This window comes from Aethina tumida, chromosome 5 (genome assembly GCF_024364675.1).
Source record: "Aethina tumida isolate Nest 87 chromosome 5, icAetTumi1.1, whole genome shotgun sequence".
NCBI classification, from domain to species: Eukaryota; Metazoa; Arthropoda; class Insecta; order Coleoptera; family Nitidulidae; genus Aethina; species Aethina tumida.
In genome coordinates, this window is record NC_065439.1 from 15991891 (window position 1) to 16019216 (window position 27326).

At 28.8% G+C, this 27326-nt stretch overlaps 2 protein-coding genes across 3 annotated transcripts in view; one reads left to right on the forward strand and one right to left on the reverse strand.

Moving 5' to 3' along the window:
* Window positions 1-15862, reverse strand: part of LOC109601572 (growth hormone secretagogue receptor type 1) — a 95712-nt gene extending 79850 nt beyond the window's left edge. For both annotated transcript variants that reach the window (XM_049967641.1, XM_049967640.1), the window contains exons 1-2: window positions 15593-15862; window positions 4355-4819 (exon numbers count right to left, since the gene is read on the reverse strand). In XM_049967641.1, coding sequence (XP_049823598.1) covers window positions 4355-4763 — 409 coding nt within the window. In that variant the 5' untranslated portion in view covers window positions 4764-4819; window positions 15593-15862. The remainder of the gene's footprint in view (window positions 1-4354; window positions 4820-15592) is intronic.
* On the forward strand, window positions 7646-8415 carry LOC109601581 (uncharacterized). Its single transcript, XM_020017823.2, has 2 exons — window positions 7646-7807; window positions 7861-8415. Exons 1-2 carry the CDS (start codon window positions 7793-7795, stop codon window positions 8314-8316), a joined length of 471 nt encoding a protein of 156 aa, XP_019873382.1. The 5' UTR covers window positions 7646-7792; the 3' UTR covers window positions 8317-8415.
* Window positions 15863-27326: the final 11464 nt, after the last annotated feature.

Below are 27326 nucleotides of genomic sequence, written 5' to 3' on the forward strand. Positions count from 1 at the left end.
AGACGACGGAGTAAGCACGGTTGTCGGAACAACATTCCGACTAACAGTACGCTCCACCACCGATGGCCCATCGATGAACGAACGAACGAAAAAAAAACCCAACAACCTAAATAATAAACCCGAATTTATGGGTTCTTTTAAGCGAGAGTTATGCGTCCTTTGTTATTGAAAATGGTGGCCGGGGACCGTGTGGCAAATTGTTGCATCGGCGGTCGCGGTCCGAAGAAGTAAGAGAAAAAAAAAATGAGAGGTCTCGGAAATATTTCTCGTTTCGACGACGACGACGACGGTCCCGAGAATCGTTTTTCGTGTGTTTTCTCGCATTCTTTTTGCACTTACATTGTTTCCCGATAAAGTTATGGTCGACTAGATAAACGTCGGCCCCGCTACTTTCACTCGTTGTTTCGGCGGCGGAATAAATTTTTCGGATTTATGACGTCGCGTTGGTTTTTTAATCTCAAGATAACCGTTTTTAGGTTTTCATTTTTTTTTTTCGTTTTGTTTTGTTAAACAAATTGCTACACACACACACACACACACACACACGAAGTTCCTCGGTTTGATTTATCTGTTTGTTTGTCCGATGTGAAAAGTTTACCCGCTAACGTCGTCTGGCTAAATCAATTTCCTAGGGACGAAAATAAAACAAGAGATTTTTATTTTTAAACGCAAGTGTCGCAAATGGCGAAACGATGTGCACATGTAATGGAACTTTAAAGAGACACTTTTAATGAAAGCTTTTGTAGTAGAAATGTTGTGCTTGCACAAATGTGGGTTAAACTTTGCCGTTGTCTCAAGATTTTTGAAGTGAAAACTTCTTTAGCCGCGTTGGGCACATTTTGGTAGGGGAAAATCTTATGGGTTCACGTCACCGACATGCTCGTCCTTCTTTTGTTAATAAATTCAGACAAAAGAAAAAAGTTGTTGATTTGACTGGTAACTAGACAAACAAACTATGTGTCTACCGGTGAAGAGGTACCCGAAAAATAGACCTTAAGAACTGTTTTGAAAGTGGAGGGTTCATAGAGGAGGATGCGGTCTGAAACGAATCTCTATATAGAAATATTCAAAATTTTCAGGATCATATTTATTTCTGATGTACTTTCAAGGAAAAAATCACCTCCAATGTCGTGGAAAAGTAATGGATTTATATATATATATATATCTGTGTGTGAAAGTTACAGCTCTTAATATTATATTATATATCGTAAATTTTAATTTCCCATTTAAATAACACGGGAACGGTGTTCTCTTGGATTTTGAAACCTTTTAACTCTCGTTAGCAATAATATTTCAAAATTATCGAAACATATTTTTATCGAAAATTTAACGCTCTACAAAAAATGTTTCTTACAGTTTTTTGATATATTCATTTTTTCAAAAGTTATTTAACATGACATGTTGGATTGACTTAAAATTTTGACATTTTTCTCATTTTCTGACGCAACCATCAACTTTATGGGAAAATTTTATGTGACATTTTTTGTAGAGAATTCAATTTCCTATAATTTATCTCCAAAAAAGTTTTTGATATTTTTTACAGATCATAAGTTATATGCTGAAAACTAAAAATTTTATTAAATAAATTTATTTTACTGCTTAAAATTAAGCATTTTATTTAAATAAATAGATTTTTACTAAAAAAATTGATTGTTTATTATAATCAAAGTAGTATATTTCGTTACACTAACATACTTTTACTACAATTTGACAATTTTTTTCTGTATTCACTTATAACTAGCAATAAGTATTGTAATTGCTCTTCAGTTAGAAGGTAAATTTCCCAAATAATCGTTCAAGATCAATATTGAAATTAAGTGACCGATTGTACATATTTTGGTTCCAATTACAATTGAAGGAGGGATGTTTATTAAGCAAAAGTAAAACAACAACAACAAAATTAGACTTTCCTAACAAATAATAATAGATTTAATGTATTTTTAGAAGTGGAAACTTTTTTAGCTGCGTTGGACACTTTTGGTAGGAAAATAGTATGCGTTCGCGACATTGACATGCTCATGACTGGCGCACGCGCAGTGCGTCTTAGACAATTTTTGGAAGGGTGAAATCTCGTGCGTTCGCGTCACCGACATGCTTATACCAGTATATCTGTAGCTGTACAGTTGACGTATAGTGCTGTGTATATCTTATAAGTGAAATTGAATGAATTTAGTGAAAAATTTATTTAAATATGTCCAATGATTGAAAACTCAGGACAACAAAACATAAAACGGCAATTGATGACATTTTTACGCGATACTTAGATAAATTTGAATCAAACATTTTCATTTCTTACTTTAATTACCATAAGCCTATTGTATCTTTTTAGAACAAAATAAAATATTTGAAAATACAACAAGTCTGAGTATTGTTGAAATTAATGATGACAATGATGCAAACAATTAAAATAATGTTAAATGTCAAGTACATTGAAATTTAAGTAAATACAAATACTATACATAAATAATATGATTGTATATTAATTGTTATTTCAATTGAATTGTATTTATATTTTGTCATGATCTTGTACAGCCCATAATATATTATAATAAAAAAAAAAACATAAATATGCATATAATTGTTGATCGAAGTGTCAATATATATGAAAGATAATTTTAATTCAACATTATTAAATTTCAAATTTTAATACTAAAAGTTCCAAGTTCTCACTTCTATCGGCAGTCTCTATAACTGCCAATTTTAATTTTTTTTCTCAACATTTCGACGTGCAAAACGTGTATTTTCGTCAGAGGAATGAATTACGTGCCGAATTGATTTGTCCGAGTGATCTTCCAGAAACACATGTATCATTAAATTAGCCGAGCCATAAAACCGACGGAATAACGAATGCCTCATCCTACCTTAAAACATATTTCTCGTCGAGCTCTCGTTCTATGTTCAAAAAAAATATATAAAATATTAAGATTATCGTTTTTGCGGGCACACGACATCGATTTCAAACATTTATTTAACGAGGAGACAATTCTTGGGGCCATATTCAGAATATTTTACAAGCGAGATGAGACACTCTCGCCTACAAATGTGGTTTCAGCCACCCACTTTACGTGGATTCACATAAAAAAATAACCAGATAAACACGCATTAAATATGTATTTATATTCGGGTATTTTTGGAATTAACCACTGACACGTTAATTAATTTAATAATGTGGACATACTCGGAGGGGAAAGACGGAAAGGAACATCGACGTCGTTGGGCGGACATAAAATAACAAAAGGACGGATTTAATGAGTTTATTTGATAAACATTGTGTCACATTTTCATAATTTTAGGACCAAGAAAATTGGACTGAATTATATGTTAATATTTCCTGATGTTACGAGTGTATAAATTAAACTTAATCTGTGCCATAAATTCACCACACGGCAATTTATGATGTTGCGAGCCTTTTTTAAATTTTGAATGGGGGGATTTGAGTTATGATCCGTATTATGATCACATTAATAAATTATTATTATTATTAAGAGTAACATATATTCAAAATAAACACATAAATCCAGATAAACACAAAATAATCCAATGATTAGATAAAATTAAACGAAGAATTTTCAACATGAAATTAATCATATTTTTGCCTGAAATGTGACACTGAATACTTTAAGAATTCTAGTCACAATCTGTAATTTAATATCCTGAAGTTTCCCTCAAAAATCGCCGACGCAAAAAGTTTGCAGGGTAAAATAAGAAAAGTTCACACTTCCGTTTTTTATTGCGGCTTCGCATCTGATATTTTTTATAAATCTTATCAGATGAAACTATCATAATTTAGCCGGACAAATCCAATTAAAAGTTCCGCATTAATTTCAACCCCATTAATTTCTAACGTCCGAATTAAAATAATTGTAATGGAAAAACAAAAACAAGGAAAAAGTAGCCAGGTCGATATTTATGACGTTCTCACACCCAATTGTCATTCAGGTCACTATTTTATTATTTTGCCCCATTACCGACAGCATAAAACATAAATAAATTATGTTGGCAAACGGTTTAGACGAAAATAAACCCCTCAACATCTCAATTACATCCGACTGAAGCTATCAGTCAACATTTTACTCCGCACAAACGTTGATCTTCTTACGTTTCGGGCTAATGCCATCAAAAGGGCCGTCCTCAACATGTTTTCCGTTATCAAATTCTATTTGTCTCGGGGATTCTTGCAATTTGCGGCGTTTCAGTCAATGCGTGGTATTTAATTAAAGCAGATTCATCGGGAGGGGAGACGTCGACGTATAATTGAACGCGTTGGTTAATATCACAGTTGACAGTCCATTACTGCTCCATCAATCATTTTCAACGTGCATTACACATGTGAAATACAAAAAATAATACTTACACATTTCTCGTCCAAGCACCCAGGTCTCGGGCTTGGAGTTGACCTCGACCAGGACGGTCGGCGTGCAGACCAGCAGCACCATCAGGTCGGCGACGCTCAAGTTCACCAGGAAAATGTTGGTACTGTTGCGCATATCCTTCGTCTTGAATATCACAATCGGCACCATCACGTTACCGACGACACCCAGACACATGATAATGACACAGAACACTATGGAGGTCGTCCGGATGTAGCTGGGGAAGACGGGCGGACCGTGGTCGGTGACGTTGGTCGCGTTCGTGTCATTGTACAGCAGATCGGACGTGGGGGTGTAGAGGAAATTGGGGGAGGTGGTGTCCGCGTCCAGGAACAGGGGGGTCGCATTGAACGCCGTCGATGTCGTTGTTAGGGACACGATTGTTGAGATCATGTCATCGTTTTTATTTGATAGGTTTCGGTCGCTCAATCCGGAATCTTTACGTCCACCTGGAAAACATTCGCAAGTTGATATCAGTCACTTTATTAATGGGACAAGAAAAGAACAGAGGAAATAAAGAAAGAGTACTGAAAAGGAAAGGAATAATGTGGAAAGTGTATACATCATAATAAAAGTGGAGCTCTTGCATCAAGAGCAAAAAGAGGAAGGAAGAGAAGAAGAAGAAAACAGAAGAAAAAGGAAAAGAAAAAAAAGACAAGAGAAAGATAGGCAAAAGAGAGATGTGAGGAGAAGTAAGCGCAAGAAGAGAAGAGAATGAACAGTAGAAAGAGAAGGTTGTGGGAGGAAGAGGATAGAAGGGAAGAGAATAGAAGGGAAGAAAATAGATGGGAAGTGATGTGAAACGTAGGAAAGAGAAGAGATGAGAAGAGAAGAGAAGAAAGAGAAGAGAAGAGAAGAGAAGAGAAGAGAAGAGAAGAGAAGAGAAGAGAAGAGAAGAGAAGAGAAGAGAAGAGAAGAGAAGAGAAGAGAAGAGAAGAGAAGAGAAGAGAAGAGAAGAGAAGAGAAGAGAAGAGAAGAGAAGAGAAGAGAAGAGAAGAGAAGAGAAGAGAAGAGAAGAGAAGAGGAAGAGAAGAGAAGAGAAGAGAAGAGAAGAGAAGAGAAGAGAAGAGAAGAGAAGAGAAGAGAAGAGAAGAGAAGAGAAGAGAAGAGAAGAGAAGAGAAGAGAAGAGAAGAGAAGAGAATGGAAGAAAAGGAGAGGAAAGGGCAGGTAAGGGGTAGAAGAGGAGTAATTTAAGGTAAGAGAAGACAAGAGAGAAAGAGAAAATTGTATTGTTCCTTATAACTGTTTTACACGTCCTAATTTATTTAATTGGCTCATAAACTGATGAAATATAATAATAAAACACAAGAAAAAAGAAAAGTAAGACAAGAGAAAGAAAGGCAATAAAGATAAAAAGAAAAAAGTAATGGCGAGAAGAGAAAACAAGGAACCGAAGAAAGAGAAGGTTGAGTAAGGAAGGAGAGAGACCAAAAGAGAAAAAAAAGAGAAGAAAATAGATGGGAAGAGATGTGAGAAGTGAAGAGGGAAGAGAAAAGAGAAGAGGTGAAAGAAGAGAGAATGGAAGAGAATGAAAGGACAGGGAGGGGAAGGGAAGAGGAGGGAAGAGAACAGAAGAGGAGGCAAGAGGAGAGAAGAGAAGAGAAGAGAAGAGAAGGGAAGAGAAAAGAAGAGAAGAGTAGGGAAAGAAGAAAAAAACAAGAGAGAAGAGAGAAGACGAAAAGTCAAACTAGACACAAATAGTTAATACTGGATTCAAAGCACATAAAGCATATATAAGAGAAGAGAACAGAGAAGAGAAGAGAAGAGAAGGGAAGAGAAAAGAAGAGAAGAGTAGGGAAAGAAGAAAAAAAAACAAGAGAGAAGAGAGGAGACGAAAAGTCAAACTAGGCACAAATAGTTAATACTGGATTCAAAGCTCATAAAGCATATATAATTCTTTTCAACTGTAAATATAAGTTAAAAATTTTTAATCTGAACAATAACTTCAGCATAAATCGCGGACTCGTTAATTCCACCCTTAAAGTGATATATGAGGGTATTTCACCTCGGGGACGAACGATGAATTTTAACATGCAAAAACCCGTTTGCTTTAGATTGTTCTAATTATTTTTCCTGCAACGGACACTTGATTTACATACGTAAACGTTCCCAAACACACATTTCGGCCAAAAAGCATCTTGAGAATTTCCAGTATTGACCTAATTGTTTCCACGAGGAAACCAATCGGAAAATCACTTAAACCGTTTCGGTAAATATTGTTTTGATTGAGTGACCATCATTAATAGTTCTTGACCTTAATAAGCCCACCAATAAACATTCCAGCATGGTGCCAAAACACGTTCGGTAGTTTTCCTGTCGGATTTTCTTATGCAAAACCGTTTTTATTGGCCTAATTCTCGTGCCTTTTGCAGGACGGTTACGTAACGGGATAATGGGACCCAAGGCATCAACAATTCCCCAACAGATCGTTAACGGTCATTCAATTCCTGAATAAAAGGAGTATTCACGATTGGATGCTGAAAGCTGAAATATTAATCGAGTTGGATTTGTAAGGATAAAAAATCGGGACGGTGTTTGTTTTCAAACGGGTTCTTACATTCGATTCGATTAGTTTTGGGGGAATAAGTTAATTTTATTGGCGGATTGTTATTTATGATGGTGATTTGTTGGCAAGTCTTGTCGGTTTTAATTAAGGGAAGCCAATATTGTAAGTTTCTTAATAATGACTGTTTAAATTAGGAGAAGGATTTTGGTTGTACTTAATGTGTCTTTGAAGTTTGATTTACATTGAGTTTGAAAGTTTTACTGGCTTTGTTACATGAATAATTATATTTAAATTGATCATTTTCGCAAGAAGAGAAATTTCATGAATGATTTCCACCGCTTCAATTTTGTTCCCTCCAGTTCTAAATCACTGTTCAGTCACACTAAAAGAGACATAAATGACTGTTAAAGAGACATAGTAGTAAATAAAATGAATTTATTAAGAATTCTTATCGTGGAGCCCGAAAACAATAAAAATGTAAAATACGTGTCGACATTTTCACACGCCGTTTCGTTCGTCCTAGACATGCTAAATAAAAAAAAATTGTAATAGGTCCACGAATGGAATAAAGACGTCCCGTCAATCAGCACCTATTCATCGGCGCATAAATAAACAAGACAAATTAACGTATGTGAAACGTGTTCATTGTTCAATAATTACAAGTCCGATGACTGAGATATATTGTGTCTGTTGATTTTGCAGCCGATCTCAATTCGTTTTGTTTATTGGGCTTTTGATTTATTGGATACGGAGGCCTTTGATGTAAAATTTGTGTACGGCACACGTGAATTTATTTGCAATTATTTTAATTTCGTTATTGATTGATGCCAGCAACAAAATTAGTTCGCAGACAATAATAAACATTGACATATGACACATCACATCAATTGGCAGTTACACAAACGTCTTTAGAAAATGGACTTTTTCTCGGTAATTTCAGACATTTACAATAACCTTAACACTGACCCTCGTTTTATTTAAAGATTTTCAAGACGGCCCAAACAAAGAAGCCCGAACATCTCGCCAACAAAGACAAGATCATGGAGCTGGAACAGGAATTGGAGGAAGTGATGACTCGCAACTTCTCGCTGAGATTCATGATCAAAGAGAACAACATGGAAGTTCCTCTAGAGTCGATGGATGTTCTGGATGGGAAAGATTTCCACGACATCATGAAAAACTACGAGAATTTCATCAATAAACTCAATTCAACCAACGGGAAGCTGCATGAGAAGCTGAGTATTAAATTAATAGAGTTGAATGAGTGGGACAAGGCAGTGAAGGCGGTTGAGAACAAGTACCATCAAGCTAAGTATGTTCTTGCGGGGTTAAAGGACAACGAGGAGATTTTGCAGCAGTGCGTCGTGGAATGTCGAGAACTTCTCACCGCGTTGTATGAGAAGTATCACATTTTGGAGAAGTACAAATTGATTAACTAGGATTTAATGTTTGTTTCATAAAATGTATCATGTATATTTAGGTGGTTTGTTATTGTAAATGTCAGTCACATTAATTTTTGTTAATATCTAATTAAATCAAATCATCATTATATTGAATCTTGTCTCTTGTTTCAATATAGTGAATAACCTGAAACATTTTGATGTTAAAAATTGCCATTTTTATATCTTCCTATCCTCTGGGATAAAAAATTGAGGAGATCAAAGGGTATTATTTTTAGACGGGCACGTTTTTTGTTTCAAAAAAATCGCATTATCATAAATCTCCTTATCTATTCGATAATGATGTACGACAGGACGCGTTTGACCCGCAACTTTGTCCAATATATCTTCGGATCATTTCATCATGCGTCGTTTCAATTAAAACTAACGCACCTTGATTATAACATTAAAAACGACGCGGTCCCAATTATAGAGTAATTTATGTGTCGCACAATAATAGGTGTTTATTGCAATAATTTAAAATTACCAGACCATTTCGCGATATGTCATATCAGAGCTTGTTTCCTATAAATTACGAACGGCACAATAGACCAGGCCATAACCATATAATTTAGTTAACATGGCAGGTAATATTGTGCCGCCTACTTATCCTCTTTTACACTATATCATTGACACAGTTAAAAACTAAACGAAAATAGCGTTTTTTCGAAGTCACTGTCAAGTTTGTTGATCGTTTTTATGTATGGTAAAATGTGATAAACGCTATTTGGTCGTTCAATTATGATAAGGGGCTCGAGCGTTTCGGTTTATGTGGAACATAAGTTTATCAAGTTGTTTGAAATTTTCAGAAGTTTCAACAATAAAATTGTATTGTTCCTTATAAATTTTACACGTGCCATCTTTTAATTGGCCAACTGATGGAAGATAGAACAAGACCTGTTTTTCGGCAATTTTTTAATAACTTAAGTATCATCTTATTGTAAGTAACCAAAATAACTTAAGTAATTGACAGACACTTTTTAGGAATTACACAGAAACCTCCAACCATGAAAACTATGTTAAAATAAATAAAAATGAAAATCAACTACAAACAGTCCACCCCCGTAAACGATAGTGGTAAAAAAATTGTTCTAAATTTTAAATTACTTACAGAATCATACAATTTTTGATGTCAAGTAAGTATCATTGATTGCACATTATACGTTTTTAAAGAAGTTTTTTTTAATTTAAATTACATATTTTATTAATTATTTAATTTTAAATTAATTAATTTATTTTCTTAATTTAGTTTAAATATTTAAATTTATTTTTAATGTAAACTAAATTTTTTATGAATTATTTAATTTTAAATTCATATTTTAAATACTTTCATAATGTATATGATATTTTAATATTTTTTTTACTTTAAATTAATTAATTAATTTAAATTTAATTAAACAATTAATTTAAAATAAATATTTTATTATTTATTTAATTTTTATTTTGATATTGATTTGTGGATTGTTTTCCGTTAATAATAGAACTTTACTATTGTTTAAATTTTATGTATTGCTTAAATTAATTTAAATTATATATTTTATTATTTATTTAATTTTAAATTAAATATTTTATTTTTTTAATTTCTTTTTAAGGTAAATTAATTTAAATTACATATTTTATTAATTATTTAATTTTACTGTTAATTTAAATTATATTTTATTATTCATTTAATTGTAAATTTAGATTAAATATTTAAATTTATTTTTAATGTAAAATATATATTTCATTATTTATTTAATTTAAAATATAAAGTATTTTAAATACTTTTTAATTTAAATGTATTTAAATTAACAAATGTTGTGTTTTCTTTTATAATAGAACCTTATTATTTTTTAAATTTTATATTAAATTATATTTTTTGGCTTACATTAATTTAAATTAAATATACTATATTTTTAATTTATTAATTTTTTTAATTTATTAATATTTAAATTTGTTTATAATTTAATTTTATTCGAATTAACAAATGTTGATTTTTTTATTTTTAAAATTTTATGTTAAATATATATTTTTTGACTTTTGAATTAAATTTAAATTATGTATTTTATCATATAATTAATTTTAAATTAAATATTTTAAATACTTTTGATTTATTTTTTTAAATGACAATTTTTTTTTCGTTCATAATAAAACCTTATTTTTATATTTTTTTGTTTGACATATTAAATTAAATAGGTTATTTTTTAATTTTAATTAAATATTTAAATTTATTTTTAATTTAAATTATATATTTCATTACTTAATTAATATTTAATTAAATATTTTAAATACTTTTTAAATTAAATATTTTTTACTTAAATTAGTTTAAATTGAATATGTTAATATATTTTTTTTTAATTTTAAACTAAATATATTAGTTTTTTAAAATTTAAATTAATTTTTTTAAAATATTATATAATCTATATAATTTTAAAATTAATATTTTATTTTTAATTTAGATTAAATATTTTTATTTATTTTTTAATTTAAATTAATTGTTTTAATTTACATTAAATTACGTTATTTTTTGAATTTTAATTTTTCTTTTTGACTTGAAATTAATTTAAATTAAATATTTTGAATTGAATATTTTATTCTAAATTAATTAATTTTAAATTATGTTATATTTAATATTTATATAAATATAAATAGGTTAATATTTTTTTTAACTTCAAAATTAAAACAATTAATTTAAATTAAAAAATAAATAAAAATATTTAATCTAAATTAAAAATAAAATATTAATTTTAAAATTATATAGATAATATAATATTTAAAAAATTAATTAAAATTTTAAAAAACTAATATATTTAAATTATTTTTTTTTTAATATTATATTATCTATATAATTTTAAAATTAATATTTTATTTTTAATTTAGATTAAATATTTTTATTTATTTTTTAATTTAAATTAATTATTTTAATTTACATTAAATTACGTTATTTTTTGAATTTTAATTTTTCTTTTTGACTTGAAATTAATTTAAATTAAATATTTTGAATTGAATATTTTATTACAAATTAATTAATTTTAAATTAAGTATATCATTTTTTGTAATTTAAATTAAATATTTTAAATATTTTTTAATTTAATTTATTTAAATGAACAAATGTTTTTCTTTGAACCTGCTATTTATAGTTTTGTAATAATAGAACTTTATTATAAAATATTTTATATATTAATTCAAATCTGCTTTAGCTAAGCCTTATTGCCCAACGTTAACTTTTTAACACCACTGCCAAGATTAATTGATTGAATAAAAAATAAATAAAATTGGTTTATTTTAAAATTATTTTTTGTAAGATATAATAAAGAATCTAATTTCATTTTTTTTCTAAACCATTCGCCCCGAAATTGATAAAACTAAGCGACAATGAACGAGAGAGCGATAATTGTAAACGTGTACCCACCGTTATATCTAACATAATATGAAACGATCATTCCCGAATTCCGGCCACGTTTCCAGTCGCTAAGCCCCCGAAACACACGAATGCAAATTGGACATATTTTTTACATTTGGTATTCATAGAAAATGATACCGCAACAAAAGCGCATTTTCATTCGTACCGTCGAATTATTCAAATCGGACCGGTGTGATTAATTCGACGAAAAAAAAAAAAATATATTACTTAATTTGTAGTCGTACTTAACCTGTCCAAATAATTTGAGAATAGATTGAATTAGTGTTACGACACGTATCGGTACTTCTTTATATGGAAGTTTGCGTGTTACGGTTCGAGAGAGAAAAAAATGTACCATAAATTAATTTTAAATTATATAGATAGTATGTAAATTAAAAAAAAATACATGACTAACTAATGGCGTGTGCAACTGATAAATAAGATATTTTGTAAGAAATTAATTATTAATGTAGGTTATGGTCTAATAAAGTTTGTCGGTCTGTAGCAAAAATCTCCTATAAATAAATAAATATTGTGGCTCAAAACTAAGTAAACACGATCAGTCCATTAATGCTTTTTAGTTGGGAAACTAGTAAACTATCAAAGACTGTTTGTTTTGTATTTATTGAATTTAGGTGACGTTTAAATAACCAACTGTATTGCACAAAACTATAAATTATTAAGTCAAAGCTTTTCAGTGTGTATTTGGAGCAAATAAATATATTTTATCTTAATAAATTTATTCTTTTTATTAGTTTTTTGTGGTTATTAAGCGGAGTATTTAACTACACTCCTGGACAAAAGTTTGGAAACCCTATGATGTAATTGTTGAAAATGCAAATATACAATAGTTATAAAACATAATATTAAAATAAGCGCTCTGTATATTATATTATATATGGCACCACACAATATAAAATATTATTATTATTAAATTATGTATAAATTGGAAAAAAAACTACTATTTTATGTGTGGCATACTTAAATAATAAAAATTATAATAAATTAGTTTTAATTAAATAATTGCTTAGTACTTTATTCCTACAGCAGATATTAATCAATACATATATAAAATATCAAACAAATTAAGTATAAGTCTGAATTAAAAAATATTAAAATTAAGAAATATCTCAATAAAAATTAATTTTCTATATTGAATTTTAAGTATATAAAAACAAGAAAAGTTAGTTTAGATTAGGTTAAATTTAGTTACGTTACTTGTTTGTGTAGCAGAAATTAAGCAAATATCAAATATATTAATACACATTTTAACAAAAATAATATTTTTGGTTAGGTTAATTTACTTAACGTTAAATTAATGCTTTTTTCCTTTAAAAATATCAATTAAATTAATAAATAAAATATTAACAATATCAAAAAGTAGTAATTATGAATTAAAATAAAAAAATGTAATATGATAGATGCAATTAAAATGATATATTATGTATTAAAAAACTAATAATAAATCTAAAAAAAATATTTTAAAACTAAAGGTAAAAATATAATAAAATTTGGTAATTTTAAATGAAGAATTCAATAAATTCACTAATTAGGTTAGGTTGAAATGGATTAGGTTAGGTTAGGTTGAAATAGATTAGGTTAGGTTAGGTTGGAATGTGTTACATTAGGTTAGATTGGATTGAAATAGTACTCACTCAACAAAATTGATTAAACACGTTTTTTATGTACAAAGGATTTATGTACAAAGGATAAATATTTTAATTGTGAGTTAACACATAAATTTAATGTACAAAAAACTACTACTTTATGTGTGATATACTTAAATACTTTATTTGTTCAACAGATATTATTCAATATATATAAAATATCAAACTATTGAAGCATAACTATGAACTAATAAATATTAAAATTCAGAAATATCTTAATAAAAATGAATTTTCTATATTGAATTTTAAGTATATAAAAACAAGAAATGTTAGTTTAGATTAGGTTCATTTTAGTTAGGTTACTTGGGTTAGTTGTTTGTGTTAAATTAATATCAAATATATTAATAAGCATTTTAACAAAAATAATATTTTAGGTTAGGTTAATTTAGTTAGGTTAGGTAAGTTGAATTAATGTTTTTTCCCTTAAACATATAATATATCAATTAAATTAATAACCAGAATATCAAAAAAGTGGTAATTATGTTTGAAAAATAAAAATATGATAGATGCAATTAAAATGATTAAATATTATGTATTAACAAACTAATCATAAATCTAAAAAAATATTTTAAAACTAAAAGAAAAAATATAATAAAATTCGATAATTTTAAATGAAGAAAAAATAAATTCACTAATTAGGTTAGGTTAAAATGGATTAGGTTAGGTTGGAATGTGTTACATTAGGTTGGATTAAATTGAAGTAATACACATTCAACAAAAATGATTAAACAAATTGTGAACAAGTTTTTTATGTAAAAAGAATAAAAAAAATTAAATATTTTAATTGTGAGTTACTATACATAAAATTAAAAATTTAAAGCACAGAAAAGTATTATACAGTGCCAAAAATGCTCTTCGTGTCTGGATGTTGTAAGAGATGGATGCACGACAAAGAGAGAAAAATTTATGTATATACTAATTGTATTATAATGAAAAAAGCTATATTTTAGTATTATCATATAAACACAATTAAAACTTTAAAATAATGAAAATTATTATTTTTTATTAACTAGTTTAGGTTAGGTTAGGTTTGCTTAGGTTATGTTATAGGTCCAATGATGGGCATTAGTCATACAAGCTAATAATTATACAACAAAATATTAATGCTTCTATTTGTTTTTGGTTTATTATTTGAAAATGAAATTATTTAATAAGGTTTCCAAACTTATTTCCAAATAAAAAATTAATTTTGTAAAAAATTCTATTTTACTTTATATTATCTTCGTAAAAGTAAATACAATTTCTAGAAGTATTTTTTAATCCTTATACGGGAGATAGGTCTGTGATGTTATTTAAATCATTCAATGTTTATTAATTATTCGGATAATAAATTATTTCAATTTCAGAGTTTCCCAACTTTTGTGCAGGAGTGTATGTTTTTGTCATTTTATCACTTATTTAAATCAGCACCCATTAATTTTTAAGTGTTGTCGAAAAAATGTACAAACACTGATAATGCGGCTAATTTTATCACTAAATAGTTGGAATTCAGGATGTTTAGCCTATTTTTAAAATTACTCGTATGACAAATTTGACACGATACATTTCAATCACTCGGTATTTAGTCGGCCTACTCGGAACACACAATTCCATTTGTTCGTTCTAAAAAAAATTACAAGAATCGACTCAAACAAGTTTGTCCCGGTGCGTGAGATATATATAGTTTTTCCACGATTAAATCAAAACATTCGAACCCCCTGAATAATTTTTGTATTTGGTAAAATAATATAATAACATGGCTGAAACTTCAATCAATTTAGATGTAACACGTTTTCCTTGTTCACGAGGCAACTATAAGGAAAACTTTCGTAATATCACGGCTTAACTTTATTTACGTTGGAAAAAGGTCAAACGTCCCATTCGCCATTTTCTTGCAACAATAAAATGCAGGAAGGAAAAGAAAGCAAGAACAATTGAAACAAAGGTGTCATAATATTATCTTGTTTCGTTGCTAGTGTTAGTTTTAGGGCTGAGATTGAAGTGTCAAGGGTGCAATTAATATTTAACCGGCTCCGGATAGAGTTAAAGTTGCACGACTTCGCATTATCTCGCAAGTTTTTAGTGTTCGCTTTCGGACATTAATGCAACGTTAAACACCTAAAGTTTTCGAGTGCTTTCTCGCCCCTGTTTTCTTGTTCGCATAGCCAAGAAAATCGTTTTATAATTTATTGGTCACTGAAAATAACGTTTTAATATTATTCGAACAATCCTCTCTGATTTCACTTACTTCCTTCTGTTCGGCTGTCATCTTCGCTCGACTGTTGAACGATGACGCACAGTTACATTTTACCGAGCGTCGAAACTACCCGGAAAAACGGACAACGGAGCACAAACTTATTCAACCCCGCGGTACATAATAACGAAAATCGTTGAGTTGTCGACCGGGAATTATTTCTTTGTTGCTTCTTTCTTGAGTGTCTTTTTTTGGAAAAGTCGCGTTTCAGGAGCTCAGAAACTCGAGCTGGAGAGATGATTGTGGCGGCACGTTTTGGATCGCACTGTCGCTTCGCCGGCGATTTTCATTCACACGCCGAGATACTACCTATCCGGACCTGCAGTTATCCAATCGGTTTGTGCGACACGTGTGCGCACGCGTGGACGCCACGCGGTTTCTTGACCGCGTGGACAGGACGATTCTTTCAATTTTTGTGTTTAATTAAACGTCGAAACTGGTGTGAAAATTGGGAAAAATTAGCTGAAAACATTTTTTTTCGTTTAGCAAAACGACATCTAAAATGTTTTTAAGTATTTGTTGAATTTTCCATCAATTCAAGTATGAAATAAACTATAATATTTAAGAGGACAAAATGAAAAAATACTTTATTATATTTATTTATGCAATTGAAACGGTAAAACATGGAAAATTAAGTAAATTAACCAATTAGAATAGACAAAATGTGATAAATTAGGTTATGTTGACAGATAAAGTCTTACGAATATTAAGAAAAAGTCTTATTTATGTACAAAATGATATTTTATTTATTACTTGTAATATATATACTTAAAAATTTAATATTTGAAGAATTGAACTATTTAGGTTCATTTAGGTTCAAACAAATTAAGCATAACTCCGAACCAAAAAATATTAAAATTAAGAAATATCTCAATAAAAATGAAATTTCTTTACTGAATTATTATAGTATAATGAAAAAGCTATATTTTAGTATCATAAAAACACAATTAAAATTTTAAAATAATGAAAATTAATTATTTTTAGTAACTAGTTTAGGTTAGGTTAGGTTTATTTAGGAATTAAGCTATTTAGGTTCATTTTAGTTAGATTCAAACAAAACTAAATATATTAAAATTAAGAATCTCAATAAAAACGAATTTTAATAATATTGAATTTATTTAGTATACTGAGAAAAGCTATTTTTTAGTATCATAAAAACAGAATTAAAACTTTAAAATAATGAAAGTTAATTATTCTTTTAATAACTAGTTTAGGTTAGGTTAGGTTTATTTAGTTCGTTATACGTCCAACAAAAACTTAAAAAGAAACGGACAAATTAGGCATAAATCTAAATAAAAAATATTAAAAATATATGGGTAAAATGTACTATAATCAAAAAAACTATATTTTAGTATCATAAGAACACAATTAAAACTTTAAAATAATGAAAATTAATTATTTTTTAATAACTAATTTAGGTTAGGTTAGGTTTATTTAGGTTAGGTTGACTTAGTTCGTTATACATCCAATAAAAACTATTAAATAAAAAAAACATCAGACAAATTAAGCATAAATCTAAATAAAAAATATTAAAAAATATATGGGTAAAAATAAAATTTCTATATAATATAAACCAAATTAACCCACAAAATTTTATGAGTAAGAAATGTTGTTAGGTTAGGTTACGTTTAGTTTAGATAGGTTGGGTTTAATTGATAAGTTAAATTAATATATATGTGATATATATTAATAAACACTATATTACAAAAGTAATATTTTAGGTTAGGTTAATTTAGTTTGATTAGGTAGGTTAGATTGATGTTTTTTTTTTTCAAGTAAATATATAATATACGAATTAAATTAATAAACAAAATATTAAAAGTACCAAGAAAATTGTTAATTGTGAAATGAAATGAATTAAAATTGTGATGTGATTTATGCAATTAAAATAATAAAATACTACGTATTAACAAATTAAAAATAAATCTAAAAAATATATCCACTAGTTAAGTTAGGTTGAAACGGGTTAGGTTAGGTTAGGTTAAATTAGAATATGTTACATTAGATTAGGTTAGACTGAACAAGGTTACTTCTATCTTCACTCAACAGAAATGATTAAACAAATTACAAACAAGGTTTTTATGATCAAAAAATCAAACAAATTAAATATTTTACTTGAAAGTTTTCTATACATAACATACAACTAAAAAATTAAAACATTAAAATATAGCAAATATACTAATTATAACAAAAAACTACTTAGTATATGACACAAAGCCAATTCAAACTATAAAAGAATGAAAATTAATTATTTTAAATTATCTAGTTTTGGTTAGGTTAGATTAATTTAGGTTAGATCAGTTTAGGCTAAGTTTGGTTATGATTTTTTGGATAACAAGAAATAATTATGATGATTATTTATAAAACACACAAAAATAAACATAATATATTAAACTAGTTGCAATACATAGAATAAAAAAATTAAAACATTAAAGAGTATCAGGAAAAATACAGTGATTACAATAAAATAAAAAAACTATATTTTGGTTTGGAAGACATTTTGAACCATGAAATATTTAATATTTTAAATTAACTAGTTAGTTATGTTAGGTTAGGTTAATTTAGGTTAGATCAGCTAGTTTAGTTTAAATTAGTTTATAATAAATTTGGATAAGAAAAAATTATAATGATTATTTACAAATACAAAAAAATTAATATAATATATTAAACTCAGAAATTAGTTGCAATACATAGAATAAAAAATATAAAACATCATCAGGAAAAATACAGTGATTACAATAAAATTAAAAAACTATATTTTGGTTTGTGAGACATTTTGAACCATAAAATATTTAATATTTCAAATTAACTAGTTAATTATGTTAAATTAGGTTAGGTTATGTTAAGTTTATTAATTAATTAATATACAAAATGTCAAAGAAATTTACAATACATGTAAAAGAAATATTAGAAAATTAAAAAATATTTAAGTGAATGTCAGGGAAATATTTTTAAATTTCAATAAATTACTTATCTAAAAAACACATAAAGTGTCACACGATGAATTGATGTAAATATCATATAATACTTTCTATAAATAAAATAACGGTTAATGATGACGAATAGAAACGACTATTATTGAACAAATTAGAAGTAATTTAAAATTCTATTTAAAAAACCAGGGTGACCAACAAAATATTAATAAACGTATGCATGTTTACTATTCATTTTAAATGTTCTAAAGTTAAGTAATTAAAAATGACAAATTTTAATGTTTGGCAAATTTAATTATTTAAATAAATATGTTTTATTCACTTCTAATTAATCCCACATTTAAATTAAACGACATTTTTGTGTCTTGTTAATTATTCTTACACAATGGTTAATTTATTTGACATTTCACCGTTGGTGTGACCTTCGCAATTTACAATCTTATCTTATCCTAAAAGTGGCATAATTAATTATTGAAATCGCCGATGAGGCAGCTTTTTGAAAACGATCGGAACCCCCTTTCCAAATACCAGAATGACTGGCAATTTATTTACCCACAATCTTCACAATTCAGACATAATGGACGCTCTTTTGTGTTAAATATAAAATTAACTCGTCTCCGATTGAATTAATTACAACGTTAAACGGGAGCCCCTTTTCCACTCGCCGCGACGATAATTATCGTCTGATTGACGTGCCACTGATTGCGATTGCATCGAGTTATATTATTATTTTTTTCATCGGCCGCAGATGATCTCTATAGCGGGGGAGGAATTGAGATGGATGTGCGATTTTCGTGCACGTGTTGAAAGGGTCAAGATCGTGTTATAAATAACGGTTTGATTCAACGAACCCGACGCGGCTATTTCCATCTAGTTTTATGGACCGTGTCAAGTGGGAAAATTTTTATGAATTATTATTAGTGACGCTGCAACTTAATCACTAAAAAAAATAACCTTCCCCGAAAGATTACACTTCAAAGAAACACGAGTGAAATCGTAAGTCGGCGGTGGTGGTTCGCGTGAACGAATGTTTATTTTTAAGCATGTCACAAAGCTGGAATCGTCCTAATTAACCAGAAGCGAATTGTTGTGTAGGTAATTAGCTGGAGAAACAAAGTTTGAGACACTGAGACCATATAACTAAAACAAAGCACGATCGGGAACATCTGTTACATGAGAATTGATGTTTGTTATTAATATCGACAAGCGGCTCAGAATACTGACGAGACAGTACGACAAATAGGGAATAAGGTATGTGCATTAAAACAACCGGTACGATTAATTGTTCGTGCCGTGAAAATGTGAAATAATGCTCGGCAGTTAGAAAATGGATGCGATTTCGGACGCCCACCAAAACGAAATGATAAATATACCACTTCGGGGGTAATAATAAACTGTGTTTTATACAAAAATTATTTATAACACAAGGGACTTGGCGTTTCAGCTATAAATACTTATTCAGAGTATTTTTTGGTCAAAATTGACTTATAGTTTGTGGAAAAAGAGGTTTATCAAAATTACTGCTCAACAGGCACAGTTTTGTGAATTAATTAGTCTTTAAAAGGTTGTCGGATTAGAATATGTTATATTAGTTTAGCTAGAGCTGAATTAGTTTATTCTATATTTACTATCAGATATTTAAAATGTTAAACAAATTGGCGCACAAGGTTCTATGTGTAATAATAAAAGAGTATGACAATTATATAAAAAAATTAAGAAAAGAAAACATAATTAATACTATGAAACATACATAAATAATGAAATATACTAACAAGTTGGGTTAGTTTAGGTTAATTTTAGATATGTTAGGTTAAGTTCTTTTTGTTAGGTTAGGTTAGTTCAGTTGGATAGATGCTTTGTTCTCACAAAAGAGAATATTAAATGTATACACTCATTAAATTAATAAAAAATAAGGTAATAAGGATAAAAAGTTAATTATTTTTAATATTATTAAATATATAAAATAATAAATAAAGCAACACAATAATAATAATAATAATAATAATCGAAAATATAAAACCTAAAAGAATAAAATATGGTAATTATGAATAAAATTAAACAAAATATTTGTTGATATCTGAGAGATACAATTAAAATTATGAAATAATACGCATTATTAACAAATTAAGAATAAATGTTTTAAAATTAAAAACTTCGATAATGAAATGAAAAATTAGATAAATTCACTGCTTAGGTTAGGTAGGAATATTTTAATCTAGGTTAGGTTATATTGATTAGGTTCCTTCTATATTCATTTAACAGAAATGAATATGTAAATAAATATAAAAAATTAAATATTTTATTGGTGAGTTGCATACAATTAAAAAAATTAAGATATTAAAAAATATGCTATTTAAAGTAAACTAAATTTTAGTGTTATCACACAAAGACAATTAAAACTATAAAATAATGAAAATTAATTATTTTAATTTAATTTTATGTTAGATTGGGTTAATTTAGGTTAAGTTGATTTAGTCCTGGGCCCATAAAAAACTATTAAATATATAAAATAAAATTTTAAGGGTAGTAATAAGAAATAACTTTATAATTGTGTACATAATGAAAAGAAACTAATATATTATTTGTGATATATTACAAAAATAATGTCAGGTCAATCTTAGTTACGTTAGGTTAGGTTAACTTGTCCAATATTTTATTTATTTACATAATATTAAACTGTATTTTATACAAAAAATATTTATAAACAAGTTATTAAATATATGCCAATAAATTAATAAATAAAATTTTAAAGGTAGTAAGAAAAAACTGTAATAATTATATATAAAATGAAAACAAAATAATATTAGTTCAGGTTAGTTTTAATTAAATTTGGTTAGGTTAGGTTAAATAAGATTGCTTAATTCATTATTGATTCATCAATTATTATTAAATATATAAAATATCACATAAATTACCCACAATAAGATTAAAACTAATTAAAAATATTAAAAATTAAATATATGAACAAGTTTAGGTTAGTTTAGGATAATTTTAGTTAGGTTACAGTTAATTTAGTTAAGATTACATAGGGAGGTTTAATGTTTTTTTTGTTTGAAACAAGATATATGTTAATTAAATTAATATACAAAATTTTAAGAGTAGTAAAAAAACTATAATTATTATGTATAAAATGAAAAAAACTAATATTTTATTTATGGTAGTTGAAATTATGATACAAAATTATATAGATCAGGTTCGTTTTAGTTAAGTTTGGTTAGGTTAGATTAGATTAAGTCTTTGTTGATTCAACAACTATTATTAAATATATAAAATATTAACCTTGAACCTAAGATATATCTGATAATTTTCGAATTTAAATACATACTTGAAACACAGAATACCTTTTAAAAATAATTTGAGGTTATGAAAATATAAACAAACCAAATTTGACAAATGACAGCGGAATAATATTAAACATATAAAATATGAAAAATTAAACATATGAACTAGTTAAGGTTAGTTAAGAGTTGTTAAAAAACATAATAATACATATATAATGTTTGTTTGGTGGGTGAGATTAATATGTTTTAATTTAAAAGAAATTATTAAATATATATGAATTAAATTAAAAAACGAAATTTTAAAAATAGTATGAAAAACTATAATAATTAAATAAAAAAATAAAACTAATATTTTATTTGTTACGTCACAAATTTAGGTAAAACTATACAATAAACTGTATTTTATACAAATAAAGGAAAGGGATTTGGCGCTTCAGCAAATAATACTTATTCTGAGCATTTTTTGGACAATATTGATTTATGGATTGAGAAAAAAAGGTTTTATCAAAATTACACTTGAACTGACATCATTTTGGGAATTAATTAATCTTTGAAAGATGGTTAAAAAAGTTTTTGATAATCACACCATCAGCAAATTACAACTTCTTCGCCATTGATAAATTATATTCAATCAAATAACCGTTTTAAACCATAATTTGTTAAAGTTTTAAGATTTAGAAGCCGTATAATTATCTGGATTTCGCGGCTTAAGCACGAATACTGATGTTATTAGTGTAGTTTAGCTGCAACAGTCGAAAGTAAGTGGACGGTCAGACTCAATTTTCGAACTACCCATTTCGATTTACCACAACATTAAACTGCGAAACTACGAATTTATTTCGCCGCAATGTGTCTTCACACTTCGACTGCTGGAAACATTAACTTTTGCTTTGTAATTGATATTTTCTTTTGACGACAAAGAACAATATTGCATTAATATTTCGGTCGACCCAATTTCGGGGCTAAACTTGACCCAAATTGGGTCCGCAACAGTTACTTCATCACATTTTTATGGAGTTGTAATGTCAACAGCGGTGTGCCGTTACGAATATCGCCGAAAAACGCCTCTCCTGCTGCTCCCGACGTGTTTAAACTTAATGGTCTTTATTGACGGGTGCGATTATCTTTCGGTTGTATTAAATCAAAACCCAAGGCGAATAACTAACTCGCATTAAACTAATGATGCAGCTTAATGGAAGATAAGAATAGTTACTCTTCGTCCGAGTACAAAATAGTAAGTAATTACGGTGCACAGAGGAAACGCGAAATCTCGTCCAAGTCAATTACGTTTTCTAGCTTTTGTTGCACATTTCAGATAATAAGGTTTCTAAAGTACTAAAAGCCCCGGGTAATTGATTACCCAGCTTTGTACTTCCAGTAAATAATATTCCAGCTAATTACATCTAACAATACACAAGCGAATTCGACTGAAATGTATTTCTTTTTTTTTTTTGGTCGGGTATCGGTGTTCGGGCGTTTAAAATCGTTTTATGGCTCAGTAAAATTGATTTGTCTGTCCTACTTCAGAAATAACCCCTGTTTTTCAAACTGCAACCCAATACTTTAATGCACACACAAATAAATCCATTGTGAGACATTCTGGTGCATCCATGCATCTCTATTTTAGAATTGCTGCTTTTATTTACTCCATTTAAGAAGTGTCAAATCAATCAGTTAGTTGTTTTGCGCTGGAAAACAAAACTGTACAATAAGGTAACTCTTTATTTTATAATATTTCATTGAATAATTTAGGTAAACTGATCAGATGGAGTTGGAAAATCAATAATTGAATAATTGGAATGTCAAAGACCATTCCTATCGTCAATTCAAATTGAAACCAACTTGTTGAAATTAGTTCAAAGGTTGGTGAGAAGAAAGTTAGTGGGTGGGAGTTTGCTTGGCCTCAGGCCTGCAAAGCTTCCTACTAGGAATATGAATCCTCGATTTCGATATACGCAGGATAACGTCCACTGAATAACATAAAAGTGGGGACGGATAACTTTTAGTGATGAATCTGGATTAAATTTATTTAAAAATGATGGTCCTGCTTATGTTAAGGGTCCTAAAGGGAGCAAACTATACAAAAGTTTGTTATATCCATTGTGAAACAGGATGCTTTTGTCCTGAGCCTTTTTCATTGTATAGAAAATACATGGATCGATTTACAGTGATGGAAAAAGGTATGGAATATTTTTAACAATTAGTTGTTTATCCCGGGGATTTTTTCATATCTGTTTTAATGGTGTTAACCAAATTCGTTGGTTTGTGTTTATTGTTCAGTATACTAGTTTGGTCTTTTTATCGGATACGTTTTTTGATTTTGACTCAAGGTGGTGTTAAAAATTGATGGACATCCTCGAAAAATCACTCCTAAGATATTCGTCAAACCAAGTCCGGATTCGTCTAAAAAATTATGTTTCCTCACTACGACAAAAGCCAATTTATGTGCTCTTGAGCCCATTCTAGACGGGTGGCAATATGTTGCCTGGTAAGTCTAGGCTTAAGTCTTAATGGTCGTCTGGATCTTAAATTAGCATCAACATGTCGCCATCGGATTGTAGGTGCAGAAATCAGTCTATCATAGGTTCTTCTAAACACTGTTCTTACAGCTGGGCAGTGACGTTAAGGTTGCATCGTGCAAAATTGGCTTGTATTTGATATTCTTGGACGTCTACCACTTGCTTTCTTGAAATAACCTCAATATTCTGATCACAGATCAATCCTGTTGATGTAAGGCGATTATCTTTGATCCAGCAAAATCAGAAATGTTTTCCAGGTATTTTTTGACAAGTAGATACAAATTATTTTGGTAGCTATTTACACCAGACTGTAATCAATGTTGTGCTATAGACCTATAAAACAACAATAGTAAATTGACATTATTTTAACAGTTCACATTAAATAAAAAACTTTGAGTTAAACCTATATACAGTACAAACAGAGTTTGATCCATCTGAATCCTGAAAGAGACATCATGATAGAGATAGTAAGTCTCTCTCTGTCATACATCATGTCCCTCTCTAAATTCAGACGGGTCAAATGTTTCTTCAACTGTATACAATTAATCAAGTTCAAATAAAGTGGACCCCATTTTATTTCATAAAAGTTTAACATCCCTAACTTTAGAACATAAGTTTATTTTAAAAAGCAGCTATAATAATGACCACTACTGTATACATTATTTTTTCTTTCTTGTCTGCGGTAACAAATCCAGTTAAGGCGGCGAATAAAACATTAAATCGCCTCATTCTCCTCGTCCCAGCGATGGCTGTACAAAAAAAGGGTTTTCACGATCGCAGCGTGTGTTCCACTGTCGCAGGATTCGGTCAGCAGGATACGCGACGGGACAACTATGCTCGCCGAGTTTTGTGGCGGTTCGTTAAGTTCCTGCGTTCGATCAAGGACTTGTTTATTCGTATTTAGTTAGCGTAGGTTCGGTATTATGGGTGGCAACCGATAATCACCACACATGTAAATTGAGTTGCCTATGCATACATACCGCAAATATTCAAAATGTTTAATTTAATTTAAACTGAACTTGTTTAATGTGTTAATAAAATATAGAATTTTGTTTCTTATTCGATTTTAAAACTATTTCTGTATTAAAAATTGAAAATTTCTTTCTATTCTTGAAACTAATTGACACACTTACATTTCAGATAAAATTTAATTTCAATAACAAAAAACGAATTTATGCACAGAAAATAATTAACTGGAACTAATTAGTGCATAAAGTCTTTGCAAAGTGTTAAGATTTCATCGATCCGTTCCATGTAATTAATTTCTAGGCTTTTTTCTGAATCAAGGTTGTAAAATGTGTTAAATTTATTAATCGCATTGATTTATAAATTGTGTTACCTTCAAGTTTTTAACGCTTTAACGAATATTATTACTGTTATTTGTTAGATGTTGTTGATTGTGTGTGGTTTTTTTTGGTATGATATGTTTTGAGATAAATTCATTACTTTAACAATGTGTCCTAATTGACTTGAAAATTTGAATATTTTTTATGTACAGAAGATAAAAATAGATAGGACAAAACAAAACTATTAAAATACACCCAATAAATACGATTTTTGCTTATTAAACTGAAATATGTAAACTATGCGGTTAAAAAATAAACTAATAAAAGATTAGCAATTAAAATTGACGCATGAATTTAGAGAATTTATTAGTTTCATAAATAGAAGTATTTACTGTAATTATTTTTTTGTAATAAATTAGCTACTGCAATAAATCTATATCATACATATTAATAAGTCAATAAATACGTAAAAAGAAATAACTCCGCTTTTTTTTCACCATTTGCCTCTTGTTCAGCTGTTGCAAAACCATAGAAACCAAACAAAAAATTGCATTAAATATTTTTATAGCATTTTCTCCATTTCGCATCCTCCATCCCCAATTTATTGCCCAGCAGAGCCGAAACACTAAAATAAATGGCCCGAATTAAATTCACATCATGTCCGCAAATATGCTTTCCAACCCCAAAATCCATTTTCCGACTGCAACAACGCCTTTATTACGTTTGTCTTGCGGTGTTATGGTTTTTTCCCAATGCGAACTGCAACGTGCGCCAGAAGAACCAGGAAACGCCGCCAAAAGGATTAATGGGAGCGGATTGTGAAGGTCTGCGGAGCGCAATTCAAGATTTTTATTAAAAGCAATCAAGTATTGCGAACGCTTAATTAGATTAATAAGGATGTTATTTATTAATGCGACGAAATATTCTATTGGACAATTAATTTATTCGGACGAATTAACGTTTGTTTAGGCCACTTGAATCGCCCAAACAATGGTAAACCGGACCCGATTCGAAGACGACAATTGGGAAATTCCCGCACGACGTAACTAATGCACGCGGACTTCGTTTCGTGTTTCGTAAATCTGTAAGGGGGTGATTGATAAAACGCAAATTCGTTTCGGGTACCAGACACCTTAATTGTTCTGTCAGTGTTTAAAAGCAACGTTTTCCATACGTCTTCGCAACTTTACAAATTGCGCAATTTGCTGGGACGGTTTTACTGTCTCTAATTAAGTTTTTTTTGTTCCACAATTAGTATTTATTATTATAATCGGAAAACCAGGAATCAATTAGTTGATTCAGTAGGTATAGATTGAAATAATAAGCATATTTCTTGTGTAATTATCAAATTAAACGTTGCAAGGATATCTGGTCGGTTTAGACGAGTTTCCTCTCTGTGCACACGTATTCAAATCCTTTACGGGCTTTTGCAATAAATCCTTGAATTGAAAAATATTATTGCACAAACTTATGAGGTTGTTCTAATTGGTACAATGAACTTCACCATTCCAACCCGACTTAACACAAAGAAACACCGTTATTAACAAACAATTCAATGAATGGACCAAAATAAAAGTGAAACTGCATATAAACAAACATGAAAAATTGCATAATTTAATTGGTACGACGAACTGTTTTCGGGTTTTTGCTGTTTGGGAAAGTAACAAGTGCATTAATTGACCTGACGCATGATAAACGATGTAATAAAG